The 19046-nt window shown below is 34.9% G+C and overlaps 1 protein-coding gene across 1 annotated transcript; it reads right to left on the bottom strand.

Moving 5' to 3' along the window:
* Positions 1–538: 538 nt before the first annotated feature.
* Positions 539–7610, bottom strand: LOC110869399 (GDSL esterase/lipase EXL3-like). Its single transcript, XM_022118656.2, has 5 exons — positions 7249–7610; positions 4670–4800; positions 4349–4582; positions 2478–2733; positions 539–931 (listed from the first exon to the last, which is right to left on the bottom strand). The coding sequence occupies exons 1-5, from the start codon at positions 7523–7525 to the stop codon at positions 735–737; spliced, it is 1095 nt and encodes a 364-aa protein (XP_021974348.2). The 5' UTR covers positions 7526–7610; the 3' UTR covers positions 539–734.
* Positions 7611–19046: the final 11436 nt, after the last annotated feature.

Here is a 19046-nt window from a genome sequence, read left to right as displayed (position 1 = left end):
AAACTAATATATAAAGATTCAAGATTTAAGATCAGTAAAAACACAAACAAACCATTAAAAAATTAGATCTCATAATCGTTTCACCCACAAGCGTTTGAATCAAAACCAAGAAAAAAACCCTGTCGGAAATTTGGGAATTAAAAATTAACAATTTAGTCAGACTTTATAAGTAAATGAATCAATACTTATACGAAACACAATTCAACAAATAAAAAAGCCGTTACAAAGCCAAAATTAACTATCTTGAAATCGATTCGTACCGAAACAACATAAAATTGCTTTTTTCTAATTCACTTGTAAGCATAGATAGTTATCCATAAAACCTATTTTAACTTTAACTCGTTGATTGGTAGCATTTATCTCATGTTCGGCATTACTGAATCGTTAAAAAGCACGTTTTGTCCATAATCACAAATCAAAAAATTAAAAACGATCCAAAATAGACTCTAGTGCACCAATTAAACTGTTGCACAAAATAATGAGATATGAGTAAGTTAAATGTATGATGTGTGGTGCAAATTCACTAATATACTGCTATAAAACATGCCTAAAAATGCAACTAACAATAACCATGATAAAGAAACTCCTTTAAGTTAACACCAAAAAAATATTACAGCTTTTATATAGAGATCCTGTGTATGAAACTCGTAAGTTATGAAAGTGGAATTTGGTATCCACCCGAAAACAAGTATATTAGAGAAGCATACGACTCGAGTGATGAAGTCGCGTGCTAATCAAAGGCGGAGCACATCATCAGCATATCTTTCGAGAAGATAATCAACGATAATCCTATAACCTTTCTCCGTGGGATGAAAACTATCCCAGAATAGATAGTTAGAGATATTTGAGCACATATCGTCAAATGCATTACACATCCAGCTCACTTCTACCTTTCCTGTGCCACAACAACCTCTGTCCACAATCTCAAACCCTAAATTTGGTTGCATTGGTACAAACATACATATACAAACTTCTTTTAGTACATGAAGTTAATTAAACAAAACCAACTTTTAAGAAGTAAAATCATATAAAGGAATATTTTTAGAAATAGGTTGGTTTCAACTCAGGGCGGAACCATATATAGTGTTAGGAGCCGTAGCACGGACTACGGCTCAACCCCATATTTATAGTGTTTTTTTTTCCCGTTTTATACAATGGATACCCCTAAAAACTACGAGGATACCCCTAACCGAAAAATAAGATACTTGATATTACTAAAATCCCATTTTTTTTATAAGCCCAAACATTTATAACCCAAATCTTGTAGAATAATTAAGTCCGGATAATAAAATAAGCCCAAATTAACACGAATAGAATTGAAAGGAGGTCATAAATATAATTGATAAACTTAGCTCAAGACCCAAAATAATATTATAAATTTTTTTTGACAGGTGAACTTCACAACAGACGGCTAATTCACACCCACAAGACGCAGGCCCGCCACCACTCATTACCAGGACTATGTTGTCTTAACCGGGCCCACGTCTGGTCGAGAGGGGCATTACGTTGTCCCCGAGAAAATTTCCAGCCTCCTGCCACATGACAGGAGTTGCACCCTCCACAAGAGCCGACCCTCTAGAGCAAATGCACTGTAGTAGAAAACTCGGGTGTGATCAAGAGTCGAACCGGAGTCCTTCCCCATCATTTCCAATGCATCAACCAGCTAGGCTGGAATCATTTGCAAATAATATTATAATTGAATAAGTGATCTTGTTTGTCTTATGGTGGAAACCGGAACACAAAGTTCTTGTCCTTTGGTTTATCGGGTAGTGAAGTTAGCTTTGGTTTTACCGGTTGCAGTCTCAACAATTGAAAGATGTTTTCTAAAATTGAAGTTTGTCAAAGCGGATTTACGCAATTGAATGCGCAAGGAATATTTGAACAATGCTATGGTTTGTGAGGTGGAAAAATAAACTTTTGATAAAGTAAAAGATGATGTGACGAAACGATTTCAAGATATGAAAAAAATAAGAAGATTGCCAAATCCATTAGATATTTGTTTTACTTTATTTATTATCGTTTATTTATTAGTGTATGATTACGCGGTAAAAAAAAATCGGGATAACCCTAAATTAATGGGCTAGCAACGACACTATTTCAACTTGGATGTTGATAAGTTGGCTATTTTTTTGGAAGTGTTTGAAACATGGGTTAGTAGTTATCTTAGTTAGCCACTTTGGTTTCTTGCACTTTACAATCAACAAAGTGGTTTTGTCTTGTTGAAGTCACTATTTGAGGTAGGGCCTTCACCTTTCGACAGATTCTGAACAACAAGTGAAGTCACTTTTTGTTGTTGCAATATGCAAAGTTTAAGGAACCAAAGTCACAGCCTCAACTTGAAACTTCAATAGCAAAAACACAAAACCAATGGATTGTTGCAGATTTCGAAATCCAAGGAACCAAAGAATAACCCATTTTTTAAACAAATCTAATCTAATGACAACCTATTTTCTTTATACCAAAAAAAGATGAATTACCATAGGATTGTGGATTGTTGACTATGTCAAGTAAAGGGGTGTAAATGTCAGCAAGGACGACATTCACCGGAGGGTTTCCGGATCTAAGAGATTGAAGCTCAGCAGACAGCTTCTTGTTGAAGTACTTAGCTGCATTGTTGTGCATTATTGAACACGATCTATTTTTGCCTCCATTAACAGTTATTGAAGTTGGCATACACCCAACTGGAGGTAAACTCATAACAACCACCCTTCGTGCTCCAAGTCTGTGCAATTCCTGTAAAACAATACGCCAAACATATAAAGAATAGATGGCTTATGTTTTTTCATTTAAGAATTTTGTAAAAGATTTAATAGGTTAAATATTTCTCTTGAAATACTATTACTATAACTACATTCATTTGTTTAAGAGTATAAACTTTTGACCTATTTACTTTCAGTTAAACTTTGTACTTAACTCAACTGTCTGCTTAAAAATAAGACCATCTGGTCAAGCCGCATGGAGCCCCCATGTGGTTATGTGACAAATGGCAAAATATGTGAAATTGAGGCTTTATATAACATGTGTGTGTAGTGGATGGAGCCCCATAACTCCTCTACCAATGGTCCAAAACATCAAACAACTCGCCAGTAATGCCATTATAGTCATCGCGGGCCTCAAACTTTTAAGCCCATAGCTCCCGGGAGCGGTGTACCCCGGCGCTATGGAGCCAGTGGCGAAGTATTGTGCGTGCACGGGGTGCACCCGCCCACCCCAATGTTTCGGTTAGAAGTGTATAAGTTCTGATTTTTCGTCCCAAAATTTTAAAATTATATAGGATCGTCCCTCCGATTATTTTTCCTAAATTCTATATCCTAAATATTTATAAACTTTGTATATAAATGATGGGTGGTTTTGTAAATATACAGTTTGTTTTATTTGGAACTATTATTATTTGACCCGACTTGAATCGAATAGCCAACCTGACCCGACCCAAGACATAACGATAGGAAAAAAATTTTTGAGTCCCATCACTTTACGCCCCCTTGAAACTTTTGGTTAAGCTCCGCCACTGTATGAAGCGTGATTTTCGACATGAAGCCCGGATGGCGCTCCACTACAACTACATTCCAAATTATTTATGTCATTGTATATGAAGTATATTTTTTTTTTTTTTTTGGGGGGGGGGGGTGGACACTGGATCCTATTGGAACCAACTAAATAAGGAACATAAAGATACTCATATTAACTAATCTGGATTTTACCATTGGGTTTGGTGGTCATGTGACAAGGTAAAGCCTTTTAAAACACCTAAATGTGGGTTCAAGTCTCACAAGAACTAAGAAATTTGTTGGTAAAAAAACCACTATTCTGGTAGGTGAAGTATAAATGCATGTAGTTCCTTAGCTTAAAGAAGGCATTATAACCCTATTTAGACCATGTGTAGTGGTTAACACCACACCTTTGGACGTTTTGCGTCATTTGGTAATACAGTCAGCAATGAGGCATTATGGGGCGTTTTCTAAAATGGGTGTAGTGGGTATGTGGGCATTGTGGGGCATTATTAAATAAAATAAAAAAAACCAACAAAAAAACTATTGGACAAGAAAAAAGAAGATTAAGCATTATTGGTGAAGCCCTTTCTTCTCCTACGTGATTCAAAACACGCGGCCGGACTTTTTTTGAAAGAAAACGCACAAACACGCCGGCGGGGGTGGGGGCGGTGGCGTTTTTGGGCGTGTTTGGGGGGAGAAGACGCCCACTACGTACGGACGGTCTTATAATCATAGCTTTAAGTGAACATTACAAGTTAACGAAACCCGATTCAGTTAATCCTATGTTTTTGTTGATCCTTTGTATCTAATGAATTAACCTTCTCTTCTTTTACATAAACAAAAGACTAAAAATTCACCTGTATAAAAGTGGAAGCTTCCGCTACAAGAAAATTAGTGTAGGAAGATAAATCATACTGAATTTTCCTCATCGGGTAGGTGAAGTAATCATCAACAAAATCATCACTTCCCGTTGCTACCAAAAACAAGCTGTTATTCAGAATAATATTCGCTTCGGCTTTGCCCACGAGTATCTCAAGTTTCCTAATGTAATTTGAGAACATTTCCAGTTGATCCACCATTGGTATGACCATCTAATTAATTATATGATATGCATACATGTCAGTATGTATGCAAATCACTTGAAAATGATTAAATGCATGCATATATAGCAAACTAACATTTATGGTTGATGTGAGAGGATCGAGTCCTGTGGCTCCTGAGGCAAAGCTTACACCAGTAATCAGATCTTCGTCTTCTATGAACGGGTCCAAGTATGGTGGCACATACTCCTTAACATTTATTTTCTCAGCTGAAATAAAATAACAGATTCATTAACTTGACATAGTTTTAACTGTTCAAGTGTGTCCCCATGGCGAAATTATGGCGGTCAAGTTGAAAATATTGGTGTATCCATCCTAAAAAATATAGGGAATGCTGTTAAAAAAGAAAAAATAGTTAAAAAAAATAAATTTCAAGATTTGTCTTTTTTTTTTTTTATTTCCAAGGCTAGGCTAGAGGGTGTGGTATAAAACCCCTATAAAGCCCCTAGGGGCTTATCACGCCACCTCAGCACTACGTCAACGCCACGTCACACTAGAGGCTTTAAGACTCGTTCCTTTAACTTGCAGGGTGTGGTATAAAGCCCCTGTAATCATTACCTTATTTTTTTATATTTATATATTTTATTTTTTTTAAATTAAATGCCATTTCTAATAACTAGAAAATTTAAAAAAAAACATAATTTCATTAAAATAAAAGAAAAACATTACAAAGTCCTAAAAAATGCAAAGTTAAAAAATAAGGTACTAGAAAATAAAAACTACATGTATTTCGCCTGAAGTTGGGGTGCTAGGTGGCATCGAATAATATCCAAGTTCACCCGTACGCGGATCTCTTCGATAACGGTCTTTATACTCGTTGGGATTGTTTGGCGCACTTTGCCAAAACGGATGGCTCGGGTCCCATACGTTTTGGTTGTTGGAAAACATTGTGTGATTATATAAAAAAAGTGTAGAGACTTTGTATAAAGATTGAGGTAGAAGGGATGAAAATTATGGAAAAAAGTGAGATATTTATAGGTGAAATTTATAAAGTTTGAAATTAATTTTTTTTAAATTGAATGTTACCGTTCAATGGTAACTTTGACCAAACACCCTCGATCAAACCATTTTTTCCCGTTAGTGTCCCATGGCGCCCCCCTTTAAATCGTGCGGTGTGCCACTACTAGAAAATTGAGGATTTTCTACCAAAATTACCGACTAAAAAAATTCAACCGGAAACTCCGACTACTTACCGACAAACTTCCGACTAGAATAAAAGTCAAATATTAGCAACAAATTTCCGACCGCTTACCGACAAAGAAAAAAGTCGTTGGAAATTTGAAGAAAAGTTCCGACTAAATTCCGACAAAAAAAAACTACAAAAAAAAAGAAAAAAAATTGGTTGGAAAGTTGTCGGAAATTTCCAACAATTTTCCGACTAAAACCTTTATTTTTTTATTCAATTATATTGAACTATATATATACATGTGAATGTATTTGCTTGTGTCTATATGTATGTGTATGTGTATGTATATATATAAACACTAGGAACATGGTTGTCGGAAAACGATAGGTACACGGTGGTCGGAAAGCTGTAGGAACCTTTTGGTCGGAAAATAGTAGGAAAACGGTGGTCGGAAAGCTGTAGGAAAATTGTGGTCGGGACTTTGTCGGAAATAGTAACTTCGTTTTTTGTCGGAAATTTGTCGCCAATTTAGTCGGATACTTGTCGGAAATATTTTCCTACAAGGGTTTTTTTCCGACAAACGTATTTCTGTCGGAAATTGGTCGAAAACACCGTTTTTCAACAGTTTTCCGACAAAAACCTTGGTCGGAAACAAGACAGTTTTTAGTAGTGGTGGCTGGTGGAGCCCAGAGGACGCTATTGAAGATGATGTGGCACCGGCCTTAGTGTAGGTGATATATATTTCGTAACTTCTTCAATCACACTATATATCTTTGACCATTTTCAATGGCTTGTCGTTGAGCTGACGACTTTTATGGCATAAATAGAAGAATCACTATTAAACAAAGGAGTATCATCAACGAATAATTACCAACAGACCATAACCGTGAGCAATTATCGATCGAGCTATAATGGACACCGACAAAATCTAAAAAAAAATATGAAATGGAAGAGGTAAATTAGATTACTGACGAAATCCACTTCTCGGGTTACACTGACAGTGCCGACGAAATACATGCGTGGAAAAAACTGGGTTTCGTCAGTTTGGGGTAACGGTTTACTGACGGCGCATCCGTTTGTAATGCGTTAGAATTTTGAGAATAGGACTTTTGATAAGATTCCGGTCTATTGTGGTGCTACGTCTATGGATGGTTTTTGATGGTGGTGTCCGTGGCTATGCACAGCTACGGACGGGTAGGGTTGCGTGGTTTTCTTTTCTTTTTTCTTTTTTTTTCTTTTTTCTTTCTCATGTTATATTTGATGATGTTGTGAAAACTACAAGAATGATGTGTTATATTACTAGACACGTAGTGCACATGCTCTTAGGTAAATTTTGTCAATGTGTGGTTAATTTTAAATTTTAGTAGAGTTTGGAATAACACTTTTATAAAGTAGTACTAAAAGAGTAAATGGTGATATGAGAATCAGATGTCTTTCTTTACAATGTGTGCTTTTATAATAACACATCTTAATACTTTTGTGTTACTTTGAGATATACGTTTCTTAGCCAAATAATATCATGGAGACGTACCGATCAAGTCTACAGGCGTCTTCGCGTTGGAGAACCTTCCCGTTGCTTTTCCACCCAAAAAGTTCACCCCGTACGGAGGGAAGTTTGCCCTTATGAATGTCGGAATGTAGTTGTTATTTCCCTGATCTAAGATCGAATCTCCAAACGCTATCACAGCTGGAATCGTCACATTTTCAGGCATCTTGAAGGTTGCTACACCAGAACTAACTAGTAGATAAATACAGAGACAAAATAGAACAGTTGTAGGAATGTTTGAAGAAATGAAAATGAAGTCCATGATGATTATTAGTACGAGTAGGATGCTTCTGAATGTTAATATTATTGTGTATTAATTAGCACTTAAAATTGTTTAAATTTTCAGAAGCTAACAAGTGTTTTCAATTAGTAAAACATTCATCCCATGAAATTTGTATGACAGTCGGTTATAAAAACTGATTTCCTTGACTTATGCCGTAGCTACTCTTTTACCGTTGAGATAAAATAAGTTGCATACTCAAGTTACCAAAGTATTACTTTTGATATAATGTTATTTGAGATGTGTGAGCTGTAACATCCGTCAAAATTGGGTTCCAAAATCCGACCCGTTTTGAAATTCGAATCCTAATATTGAACCAACGGAAATTTTTCGCAAAATGAATAATCATTGAAAGTTTTTTTTATGCTAATTCATCTCGTTTACAAATATGATTATTTATTTATTAGTTTAATTAATTAAGTTAACTAAATTTACAATTAAAAGTTTTATTTGTTTTATAAAAATAACTTATGGTTAGTTTTGTTAGTTTTTCAATTTGTTTAAGGTTAACCAAGTGAACACTATACAACCCTAGACTAAAGTGACCATGAGAACGGCTAAAGTAGAGGTTAAGATATTGTTTGTAAAATATCAATTTTAAATTTGCCAAGAAAACGTAAAGTTGATGATTTAAAAAGAAAATGTATCGTAAGGAAAAAAAATAAATAGAATTTAATAGAAATTAATTCTGACACCAAAAAGGCTACCAAATTGCTTGTGGGTTCTTTATCATAATTACTCATGCATTGAAAGAATTGAATGATTATTTTTGACTTTTCATTTTACAGTTTTGGTTACCAATAAAAAAAAAAAACAATCATGCCTCGTTTATCCTACAAAAGTCGAGTGAACCTCCACTTGTTAGTCATTTTCTTTTTCCCAATGCTCTTTGGAGCAATCACGAAACCAGTGGCGTTTTCCGACCCCCATCCCATGCTCACCCTCTCTCACGAACTACTTTCCTAAACCCGCAAGTTTCATTGGAGCGCAAGTGGAGCCGGAGAAAGACACACATCGCCGGAAAAACCATACGCCGCCGGAGACCGAATCAGAGCCTTGCTGGAACTCGAAGACGACGTCGGAACCTGCCGGAGGACCCGACGCGCCGGAAGATCGAAGAACTCGCCGGAGAATACGAGTTCGATTGAACTCGACGCGAACCGTTTCGGTATACGTTTCTTTCAAATCAACTCATTTCATATATGTTTCGTATATACACACTCGAACTGGAGCAGCATTGTGATTTTGCTTTTGTGGGTTTGTTCTTGTTTTGGTCGTCTTTTTTTAATGAAGATGATCAAACCCCCTAACTTTATTTTGGTAAATTGTATTGTGTAGAATGGAATTTGTTTTCCTTTTTTTTTATTTCTATATTATGTACTCATATAAAGCATAAGAGTATTTTTATAACACTCAAATAAACCAAACCAGAACCATGAATAGAGTAGTGGTTCAGTTTACTTTTACTTTTATTATTTTGTGCTGATGATAATTAACCAACCACGAAATGTTTTAAATATTCAAAATGTTATTGTTACAAAATATAAACTTAGTATTTTTATTCTTTACAATATTATAATAATGATCAGATTTATTAGCATTATTTTATTTATTTATATTAATCAGGACAAATTACTAAAATCAGAATTGTTATTATTTTAAATATATATTATTATCAAATCTATTGTTATTAACTAGATTTATTATAACAAACCGAAATATTAAATTATAATGTTAACCTAAGAAATAATATTATGTGATTCTCATTATTATTACTATTTTTATTACCATTGTTATTAATTTCCCTCAATTTCGTCGTTTGCCATGATTATTTAAGTCACCAACATAATTAACGAATTCCCAAACACAATAGGGTAATCTCTTGCAAAACACTTGGATAATCGGAAGACTTAGCAATTCTGTGAGTATACTCGAACCCATTTCTACTTTTAACACTTTGGGTGCAACATGTATTCTATATTAAACGCACACGACACTTGAAACTTATTTGAAACTTACTCTATCCATTTAAACATGAAACATGAAACTTATGAATCTTGAGACTTTTTGTGCAATGTGAACGTTTAATTCTTGTGTGTAGTTCCGCCTTAACAATAGTAGCGCTATAGGAGTAATGCACCTCCCCGTTAGTCTTTGGGGTATTGTTAGGAGGAGACATATCAACCTCCCGTTAAACTTTGGGTTAGGTACTTTAAACGCATTGGGAAACTTGGGCTATCACTTGGACTACGTAAACTAGCACGTTGAAACTATTTTATTATGTTCATGTTGGATATGAGTTTTTATTCTATTATGCTATGTAAACAAACTTGTATACTCGCTCTTTGCTTTTGCATTGAAACTCTATTTTAATACATGTTGCAGGTTGATTATTGAAGCATGGACGATTCATGAAACAAGTTTAGGGTGGACTAGATACACACCTAGATTAATCTATCATTTTGTTTGTTATGTTATGTTATGAAACAAAGTTGTTATTTCCTTTTGAATTATGTATGACTTTTAGTTTTGAAATGAAATTTGAATTTAAATTAATTATTGTCACATAGTGTTATGACGTTTTGAGCAATCTACACACTTCGTCTCATCCCGATGTTTCCGCCATCGGTTGGGGTGTGACAGATTGGTATCAGAGCCATAACTATAGGGAATTAGGAAAAGTAGGAATGCTTTAACCTAGTCTATAGTTTTAGAGCTTTATTTATCATGTTTTGCTTGAAACTACTTGCATGCTATCTTATTTGCCTTTATTTATTCTCTTTTCATCTTTCAAACATATATGTCACTTATGTGTTAACACATCACATGCTATACTTGTTTTATTATGTGTTAATACTTGTTCCGTTGTTCGATTCTTTATGTGTATTCTTAGCATATTTCTCTATGTGTTGGTACTTGTTTTATTGTCCTATTCTTTATGTACCGTTCTTGATGTGCATTCTTATGTGTTTACACTTGTTTTCTTATTCCTTTAACATACTCCCCTTTTACTAAAGCATTTTACTCGATTTTTCTTAAACTCGAAAACACTCATGTTATACGAACCAGACGAGTTTACCAAAATAGGCGTGAAACCCACAATTTGGTAAACGACTCTCATCCCACGTGATTCTATTTTTGCACGAAAGTCACCATTTAGTTAGGAGTGAAATCCATATCTTAATGGAAATTTCAAATTCAATTTCTAGTGGACCCTCGTTAACGTGTCGAAATTAAATTTTGACCCAACGAGTACCAACCACACTTAGGGTACGAAGTCGTCAAGCTAGGGGTGAAACCCGCACCTCGTCGACTAGTCCCACTCCTTGATTTTCAAAAAAATCCCGCCAAGTCTCGAAATTTTCGATGGATTGGGAACATGTAGTAACTGGAAGGGTGAATACCGTTAACCGAGATACCGGCGAGAGTATTCCACCTATTAGGCCAAAGCATGTTTCTTAATTCCAAAAGATCTTTCGATCACTTTGGTTAGTCAACGTTCCGTTTTGGAACCATCCAAGTTTTTTTTTTTTTTTTTATCAGATGTGCGCTTTATTATCTTTGATCTTTTATGATGAAACTCTTTCTTGTCAATTTTGAACCGTTTTGAGATTTCACTTTTACGCATACATCATACTATTACTTTTCATATGGTTATACATCACTAGCATGCATAATTTCTCGTAATCTTATTTATATTTTTCTTTCGTAACAACAAGTGTAGACATATCGTCGAGATAGGAGTGATTTCCTTACCTTGACGATTAACTCCGCTTCTTTTTCTCATCTTACAACGACCTCACCAACGGATTTGGGGTGATTCCCTTACCTAAGTGATCGTTACCAATGCTTTCTTTTAAAAGACTATATTATGTAAATACGTCATGTTTATATCTAAATCATTTATCACTATTCACTAGTCAAGTCCCTAATTGTTTCAAAATGCATTGTTATATATAAACGAATATTCTATCCTACAATCTATTTTCACATAGCTCACACACACAAAATTCTTAACTTACACCATAAACGCTTATTCCTCGACTTTCAAAATTCACGAAGTGCTACTTATCAACCTAGACGGTCTAATAAAATCATTGCCCACAAAAGTTCATATTTCACATAATTAATAATTACTGAAACACACTCATCTCGCATCACTATACTAAAGAATGCTATTTTTCAATTAAGAATCAAACCAGCTTTTCATACAAAATATTACAAACATTATTCAGTCGATTACTAAAACGTCTTTCAAAATCAATAACACATTTTTATTGAAGGACGCTTTTCCAGCCAAACACTAAGTTCATATATCGAGATCCTTTTCCTAAGGATGAATCTTTTCACAAGAATCTATAAACTTCAAAACTCTCTTATACAAAGTTACTTAAACGATGCAAACTTGTTAATCCCGAAAACTTTTCAAAACCTCGCTCGATACGCCAATCAAAATCAAAACACGTGGGCAAGGAAACTTCATAAGGACGACAAATTTTTTCCAACTATGTAAATTCTTTTAAAACTATAATAGCATTTCCATTCTTTTACAAAGTATCCTTTCACATAATCCAAGGATTTTTTATTTTTTTTTTATTTATATTCTCTTACATTCACAAACTAGATTTTACATTACATGACAACTCAATCTATTTTAACTTCACGTTTTGTGCAAACAACTATATATGCATGTTTTAGTCAATATCTCACAACAATCTCACGCGTGTCACTCATTCTCTTTTCCATTCATACTCAAAACCTTTAAATCTTTTACGCGCATAAACTCGTGTATTTTGATTTATACTATAAACAAAATAATTATTTCCTACATCCATTCTTTTATATACATTTTATTCCTTCACTTATATTCACACTTACGCATTTATGTTATACTCATGATTCAAAATTCATACGTTTTAAGTTTATACACACACTCACAAGTATACATTTACGTTGTACTTACATTCATGTTTATACTACATTCATATTCATATACATATTCATACATTTTATGCTTTCAAATACACTTATACAACTTTGTTTACACTTATATTCATACACGTATATTTTATTCATACTTAAAGCTTCATGTTTAACACATATATTCACGTTCCTATCTATACTCATACCTCTTATGTTCACACTTATACTCGTATTCATACTCATACGCTTTGTATTGATACTTATACTCATGTTTGTACTCACATTTATACTCATTTTTTTTTCTCATACATGTTATGCTTGTACTTATGCTCACACTCTTGTCATACGTTTTGTGCCTGTGCGCACATGCGTATTCATATTTAAACTTATGCTATGCTTATGCTTCATTTATACACATGATTTATACTTTCGCACCCATACGCGAGCAAAACCTGAGGGATTCGCTTACGTTGATCTTATGCTATTTGGAACACAAACATGCTTATATGCTACGTTTCTTACACACACAATCTTATTTTCAGAATTTATGTATACCTTGATTCATACGAAACTAGTACAAGCTATGCGGATCATGCGACGATTGGTATAATCACGGGTGCACACGGGATTATAGTAATAAGCGCATGAGAACCATAGTGTGCACTACTGCGTATGGTAAAAACACAGAACGTAACATGACACCAAATACGAGACGGGCGTAATATGGTCAAAACATGGTGGATACGCCGCTGGTACATCCTATATATAAGTGTTTCACCATGTTACCAAAATTTCGTAAAACGTGCCATGAGAAATTCAGTGTTTAGCAGACCTTTGGACCAAATTCAAACTTTAAACAACTCACAAACGCATTATATCCGATTATCCATGACGAGACTTCATTCTTGACTCACTACCTGTCTATCCGATACTTACGCTATTCTCATAATCGCATTCGTTTATTAAATCAATCATTTACTGTTATACTCCCATTATTCTCCGTCTTTTACATGAACCATGTTCGTAATCAAGTCTATTAGACGTTCGAATCCTAATCTATGTCCATGCTTTTGCAACTATCTCTCCATTCTTTATTCTTCTGCAAACACCCGTAGTTGATCGTTACCTCGAAAACCATTTTTGTATACTAAATTTTCCCTTTTAAATGCGACACGTTTTATATATATACCTCTCCAAGCTGATCCAAAACTGTGTGAACTCACACACATGCACGCTTTTACTTAAGCTAAATACCTCGATTCTTTTAGTTAAATTGCTTTTCTCCAAGGTCTTCCTCTTGAATAAATTTCGGGACGAAATTTACTAAAGGAGGGGAGACTGTAACATCCGTCAAAATTGGGTTCCAAAATCCGACCCGTTTTGAAATTCGAATCCTAATATTGAACCAACGGAAATTTTTCGCAAAATGAATAATCATTGAAAGTTTTTTTTATGCTAATTCATCTCGTTTACAAATATGATTATTTATTTATTAGTTTAATTAATTAAGTTAACTAAATTTACAATTAAAAGTTTTATTTGTTTTATAAAAATAACCTATGGTTAGTTTTGTTAGTTTTTCAATTTGTTTAAGGTTAACCAAGTGAACACTATACAACCCTAGACTAAAGTGACCATGAGAACGGCTAAAGTAGAGGTTAAGATATTGTTTGTAAAATATCAATTTTAAATTTGCCAAGAAAACGTAAAGTTGATGATTTAAAAAGAAAATGTATCGTAAGGAAAAAAAATAAATAGAATTTAATAGAAATTAATTCTGACACCAAAAAGGCTACCAAATTGCTTGTGGGTTCTTTATCATAATTACTCATGCATTGAAAGAATTGAATGATTATTTTTGACTTTTCATTTTACAGTTTTGGTTACCAATAAAAAAAAAACAATCATGCCTCGTTTATCCTACAAAAGTCGAGTGAACCTCCACTTGTTAGTCATTTTCTTTTTCCCAATGCTCTTTGGAGCAATCACGAAACCAGTGGCGTTTTCCGACCCCCATCCCATGCTCACCCTCTCTCACGAACTACTTTCCTAAACCCGCAAGTTTCATTGGAGCGCAAGTGGAGCCGGAGAAAGACACACATCGCCGGAAAAACCATACGCCGCCGGAGACCGAATCAGAGCCTTGCTGGAACTCGAAGACGACGTCGGAACCTGCCGGAGGACCCGACGCGCCGGAAGATCGAAGAACTCGCCGGAGAATACGAGTTCGATTGAACTCGACGCGAACCGTTTCGGTATACGTTTCTTTCAAATCAACTCATTTCATATATGTTTCGTATATACACACTCGAACTGGAGCAGCATTGTGATTTTGCTTTTGTGGGTTTGTTCTTGTTTTGGTCGTCTTTTTTTAATGAAGATGATCAAACCCCCTAACTTTATTTTGGTAAATTGTATTGTGTAGAATGGAATTTGTTTTCCTTTTTTTTTATTTCTATATTATGTACTCATATAAAGCATAAGAGTATTTTTATAACACTCAAATAAACCAAACCAGAACCATGAATAGAGTAGTGGTTCAGTTTACTTTTACTTTTATTATTTTGTGCTGATGATAATTAACCAACCACGAAATGTTTTAAATATTCAAAATGTTATTGTTACAAAATATAAACTTAGTATTTTTATTCTTTACAATATTATAATAATGATCAGATTTATTAGCATTATTTTATTTATTTATATTAATCAGGACAAATTACTAAAATCAGAATTGTTATTATTTTAAATATATATTATTATCAAATCTATTGTTATTAACTAGATTTATTATAACAAACCGAAATATTAAATTATAATGTTAACCTAAGAAATAATATTATGTGATTCTCATTATTATTACTATTTTTATTACCATTGTTATTAATTTCCCTCAATTTCGTCGTTTGCCATGATTATTTAAGTCACCAACATAATTAACGAATTCCCAAACACAATAGGGTAATCTCTTGCAAAACACTTGGATAATCGGAAGACTTAGCAATTCTGTGAGTATACTCGAACCCATTTCTACTTTTAACACTTTGGGTGCAACATGTATTCTATATTAAACGCACACGACACTTGAAACTTATTTGAAACTTACTCTATCCATTTAAACAAGAAACATGAAACGTATGAATCTTGAGACTTTTTGTGCAATGTGAACGTTTAATTCTTGTGTGTAGTTCCGCCTTAACAATAGTAGCGCTATAGGAGTAATGCACCTCCCCGTTAGTCTTTGGGGTATTGTTAGGAGGAGACATATCAACCTCCCGTTAAACTTTGGGTTAGGTACTTTAAACGCATTGGGAAACTTGGGCTATCACTTGGACTACGTAAACTAGCACGTTGAAACTATTTTATTATGTTCATGTTGGATATGAGTTTTTATTCTATTATGCTATGTAAACAAACTTGTATACTCGCTCTTTGCTTTTGCATTGAAACTCTATTTTAATACATGTTGCAGGTTGATTATTGAAGCATGGACGATTCATGAAACAAGTTTAGGGTGGACTAGATACACACCTAGATTAATCTATCATTTTGTTTGTTATGTTATGTTATGAAACAAAGTTGTTATTTCCTTTTGAATTATGTATGACTTTTAGTTTTGAAATGAAATTTGAATTTAAATTAATTATTGTCACATAGTGTTATGACGTTTTGAGCAATCTACACACTTCGTCTCATCCCGATGTTTCCGCCATCGGTTGGGGTGTGACATGAGCCATATCCACTATGCACACACTACACAAGTATTATAATGCTTAGCAGACTATGATGTATATTATTAGGCTATAGGGTGTGGTCATGACCCTTATGATCACCATGAGCCTCCACATCAGCGTCATGTCGCCTACTTTTAATCCATCATCCAAATCCACTACCCTAAGGGTGTGGTCATGACTCAAACCACTATTATTTTACTTTAATTTATTTTTGTGAAAAGGAAAGAAAATATTAATTATGGAAAGTAGGCTCATGGTTGCCATGGTTTAATCCATGGGAATCATGGTGGATGAGACAAGGGGGTGGTGTAGCAATCCATTAATGGTCCTACGTGGCGATTAATGACCCAACCATGCCCCTCACACCCTATAGAAAACAAATAGAATCAAACGTATAGAGAGTAACAAAAGAGTTTTGTACGCATTTACAATAAATTTTATAGTAAATTACAATTTTCGTGGTTTACACCCGTTCTCACATATAGGCCCTGTTTGAAAAAAAACGGTCATTCCAGTCCTTGTGGTTGTCTATTGTATTCAATAAAGTCCCTCCGCCAAACTTCCGTTAGTTGACCGTTCCATTATTTAATGTCGCGAAGGGTAGTTTGGTCATTTCACCCAAAACTAACTCCTTCACACTCTTTTAATCCTCAATCTTCCATGAAAGCATCATTTCACTTCCTTTATCCCCCAAACTCTCCCGCCTTCAAGAAAAGTTCTAGTCCTCCATCAGCTACGGCCATCCCACCAACAATAGGTCTGATCATCTTAAACATGAGGTAATACGTGATTAGTTTGATTACTTTCCACGTTATTGGTAACAATGTGTTAATTTTATTTAAAATCGTTGATTTCGTGATGTGTGCCATGTATATAACTTGATCATGGTACAATAGGATTTAGGCTTTTTATGCACAATATGGCTTGAATAGGGATTATACACTCTCGTTTGCATAATAGGACTTAGGTATAACTTGAACAAGGATGATACACTTTGGTTTGCACAATAAGACTTAGCTATATCTTGAACATGGATGATACACTCTGGTTTGCACAATAGGACTTAGTCATAGCTTGAACAGGGATGATACACTGTGCTTTGCATAGCTTGAACTGTCTGACCAAATCAAATAGTCAAACCTATGATAATGAAGACAATTTAAGTTTTGAAACCTAACTCAGGTTCTAAAATTTAAACACGGTTCAACTAGTAAAAGTCAAACCCAACCCAACTCCTAAAAGCCAAACCCATTTCAAGTTTTAACCTGCATTTGACATACCGCCAAAATACCACCTAGGGAGTGTCCCTGGTAGGCATGTGACATACCGACAATGAGCCACTAATTACACTGAACCCATACAAGTTTCAAAATAAAGTTCTCAATCATTAATAAAATGCCATTAACAAGTTTATACGAAAACCAATATGTTCAGCGGAAGCAAATAATAAACCAAAGTTAAACTGTTTAAAACCAAAGAATAGTATCAATAATCCAATCACATCAATCCCTCCAATCGACCCATGACCTGTCCTGCTCCTCCAGACAGCAAGTATCCAAATCCATAAAGCCTAACGACCTGCGAGCATGCAACAAGTGTATCAGACAAAGCTAGCGAGTTCATAGTTTACGAAAACGTTTATTACCAAGTATTGATTCCAGTTCGTTAACAAATGCAAAAGTAATATTGATAATATCTCGATAATAAACAAGACGGCTCCTGATGTATGTTTTGCCCGTTCCCCAGTGTTCCTATCAAAGCACTGGGCCCGCTGGGTCATTAATTCACAACCGTCCTCCCCGGTATGGTGTGAGGGTGCCAAACCTAAGTAGCGCTACCAACTAATACCCCATTACCTCCCCGGTAACAAAAGATGGGACTTAAGAATGATAAGGTGAGATTATTATCCAATATTCCAGTTTTTACCCAAAAGACTTATCCCTCCCCCAGATACCCACAGACTGTCCCAACCACCGGGACGCATGCTCAAAAGTAGTGAACTCACCTTTGATTGCTCGGTATGTAATATTACTTGTTCCATATTAATCAACCAATCCTAATGTGGTTATCAATGAACAATCAGTTTGTGCAGAATAATTCAAGTTCACATCTTTACATGTATACTAACAATAAGGTCAAGTATGCACATTTCAAGTTATATCAGCCCACGCTTATGACATTTCCCCCCTTCAATCAGTTTGTTCACAATCCATGTATTCCTTGTACACAATACACAAGTAGCGTTCACATAAACCACATAACGAGCATTCGAATCACGTATAGTTCACATACCCATCTCGTGTCTTACGTTAACACTTAGCAGCTTAACACGTTAAACAAGTCGGTGTGCGGCCCATTTGACTAGAGGCCCGACGAGGGTGGTAGTTAAATAACTGTGCGGCCCGGGGTCTGATCCGTGGCCCAAATAAATCCCATCCCAGGCCCACTCAAGGGTGCGACCCGGTTTGTGTGGGTTAGTAACGTGCAAGGCCCAATGTTTAATAAGCCCACACGACTGTACAGCCTGATCTGGGTATTCAACTAATCATCTTAAATGTGAAATTGGGCCAAGACTTGCACGACCCACACTTGGTTACACTAATATTTCTAAACATATCTCTATTAATTTATACCCAAAATCATGATTAAATAGCTATACAAATTAGATCAGCCAGTTCACTTTCTTTGATTTAGATGAACCCTAAATATCATTATAGCAACTAACATCATTATCAACATCTAATCATCTTTAATCGTACTAATCCTTTGCTAGTCTCATAACACTCATATCATCAATAAATCATCCGAATAAATCTATGATTATCATGCACACAAATACTCTAAAA

The sequence above is a fragment of the Helianthus annuus genome, chromosome 6 (assembly GCF_002127325.2).
Source record: "Helianthus annuus cultivar XRQ/B chromosome 6, HanXRQr2.0-SUNRISE, whole genome shotgun sequence".
Lineage (NCBI taxonomy): Eukaryota > Viridiplantae > Streptophyta > Magnoliopsida > Asterales > Asteraceae > Helianthus > Helianthus annuus.
This window is presented reverse-complemented; position numbering and strand designations above follow the sequence as displayed.

Coding starts and splice junctions, on each gene's coding strand:
- LOC110869399 (XM_022118656.2), bottom strand. CDS start 7,525: ATGGACTTCATTTTCATTTCTTCAAACATTCCTACAACTGTTCTATTT. Junction 2,734..4,348: donor AAGCTTCCACTTTTATACAG/GTGAATTTTTAG, acceptor ATTGTTTTACAG/GAATTGCACAGACTTGGAGC. Junction 932..2,477: donor CAACAATCCACAATCCTATG/GTAATTCATCTT, acceptor AACCAAATTTAG/GGTTTGAGATTGTGGACAGA.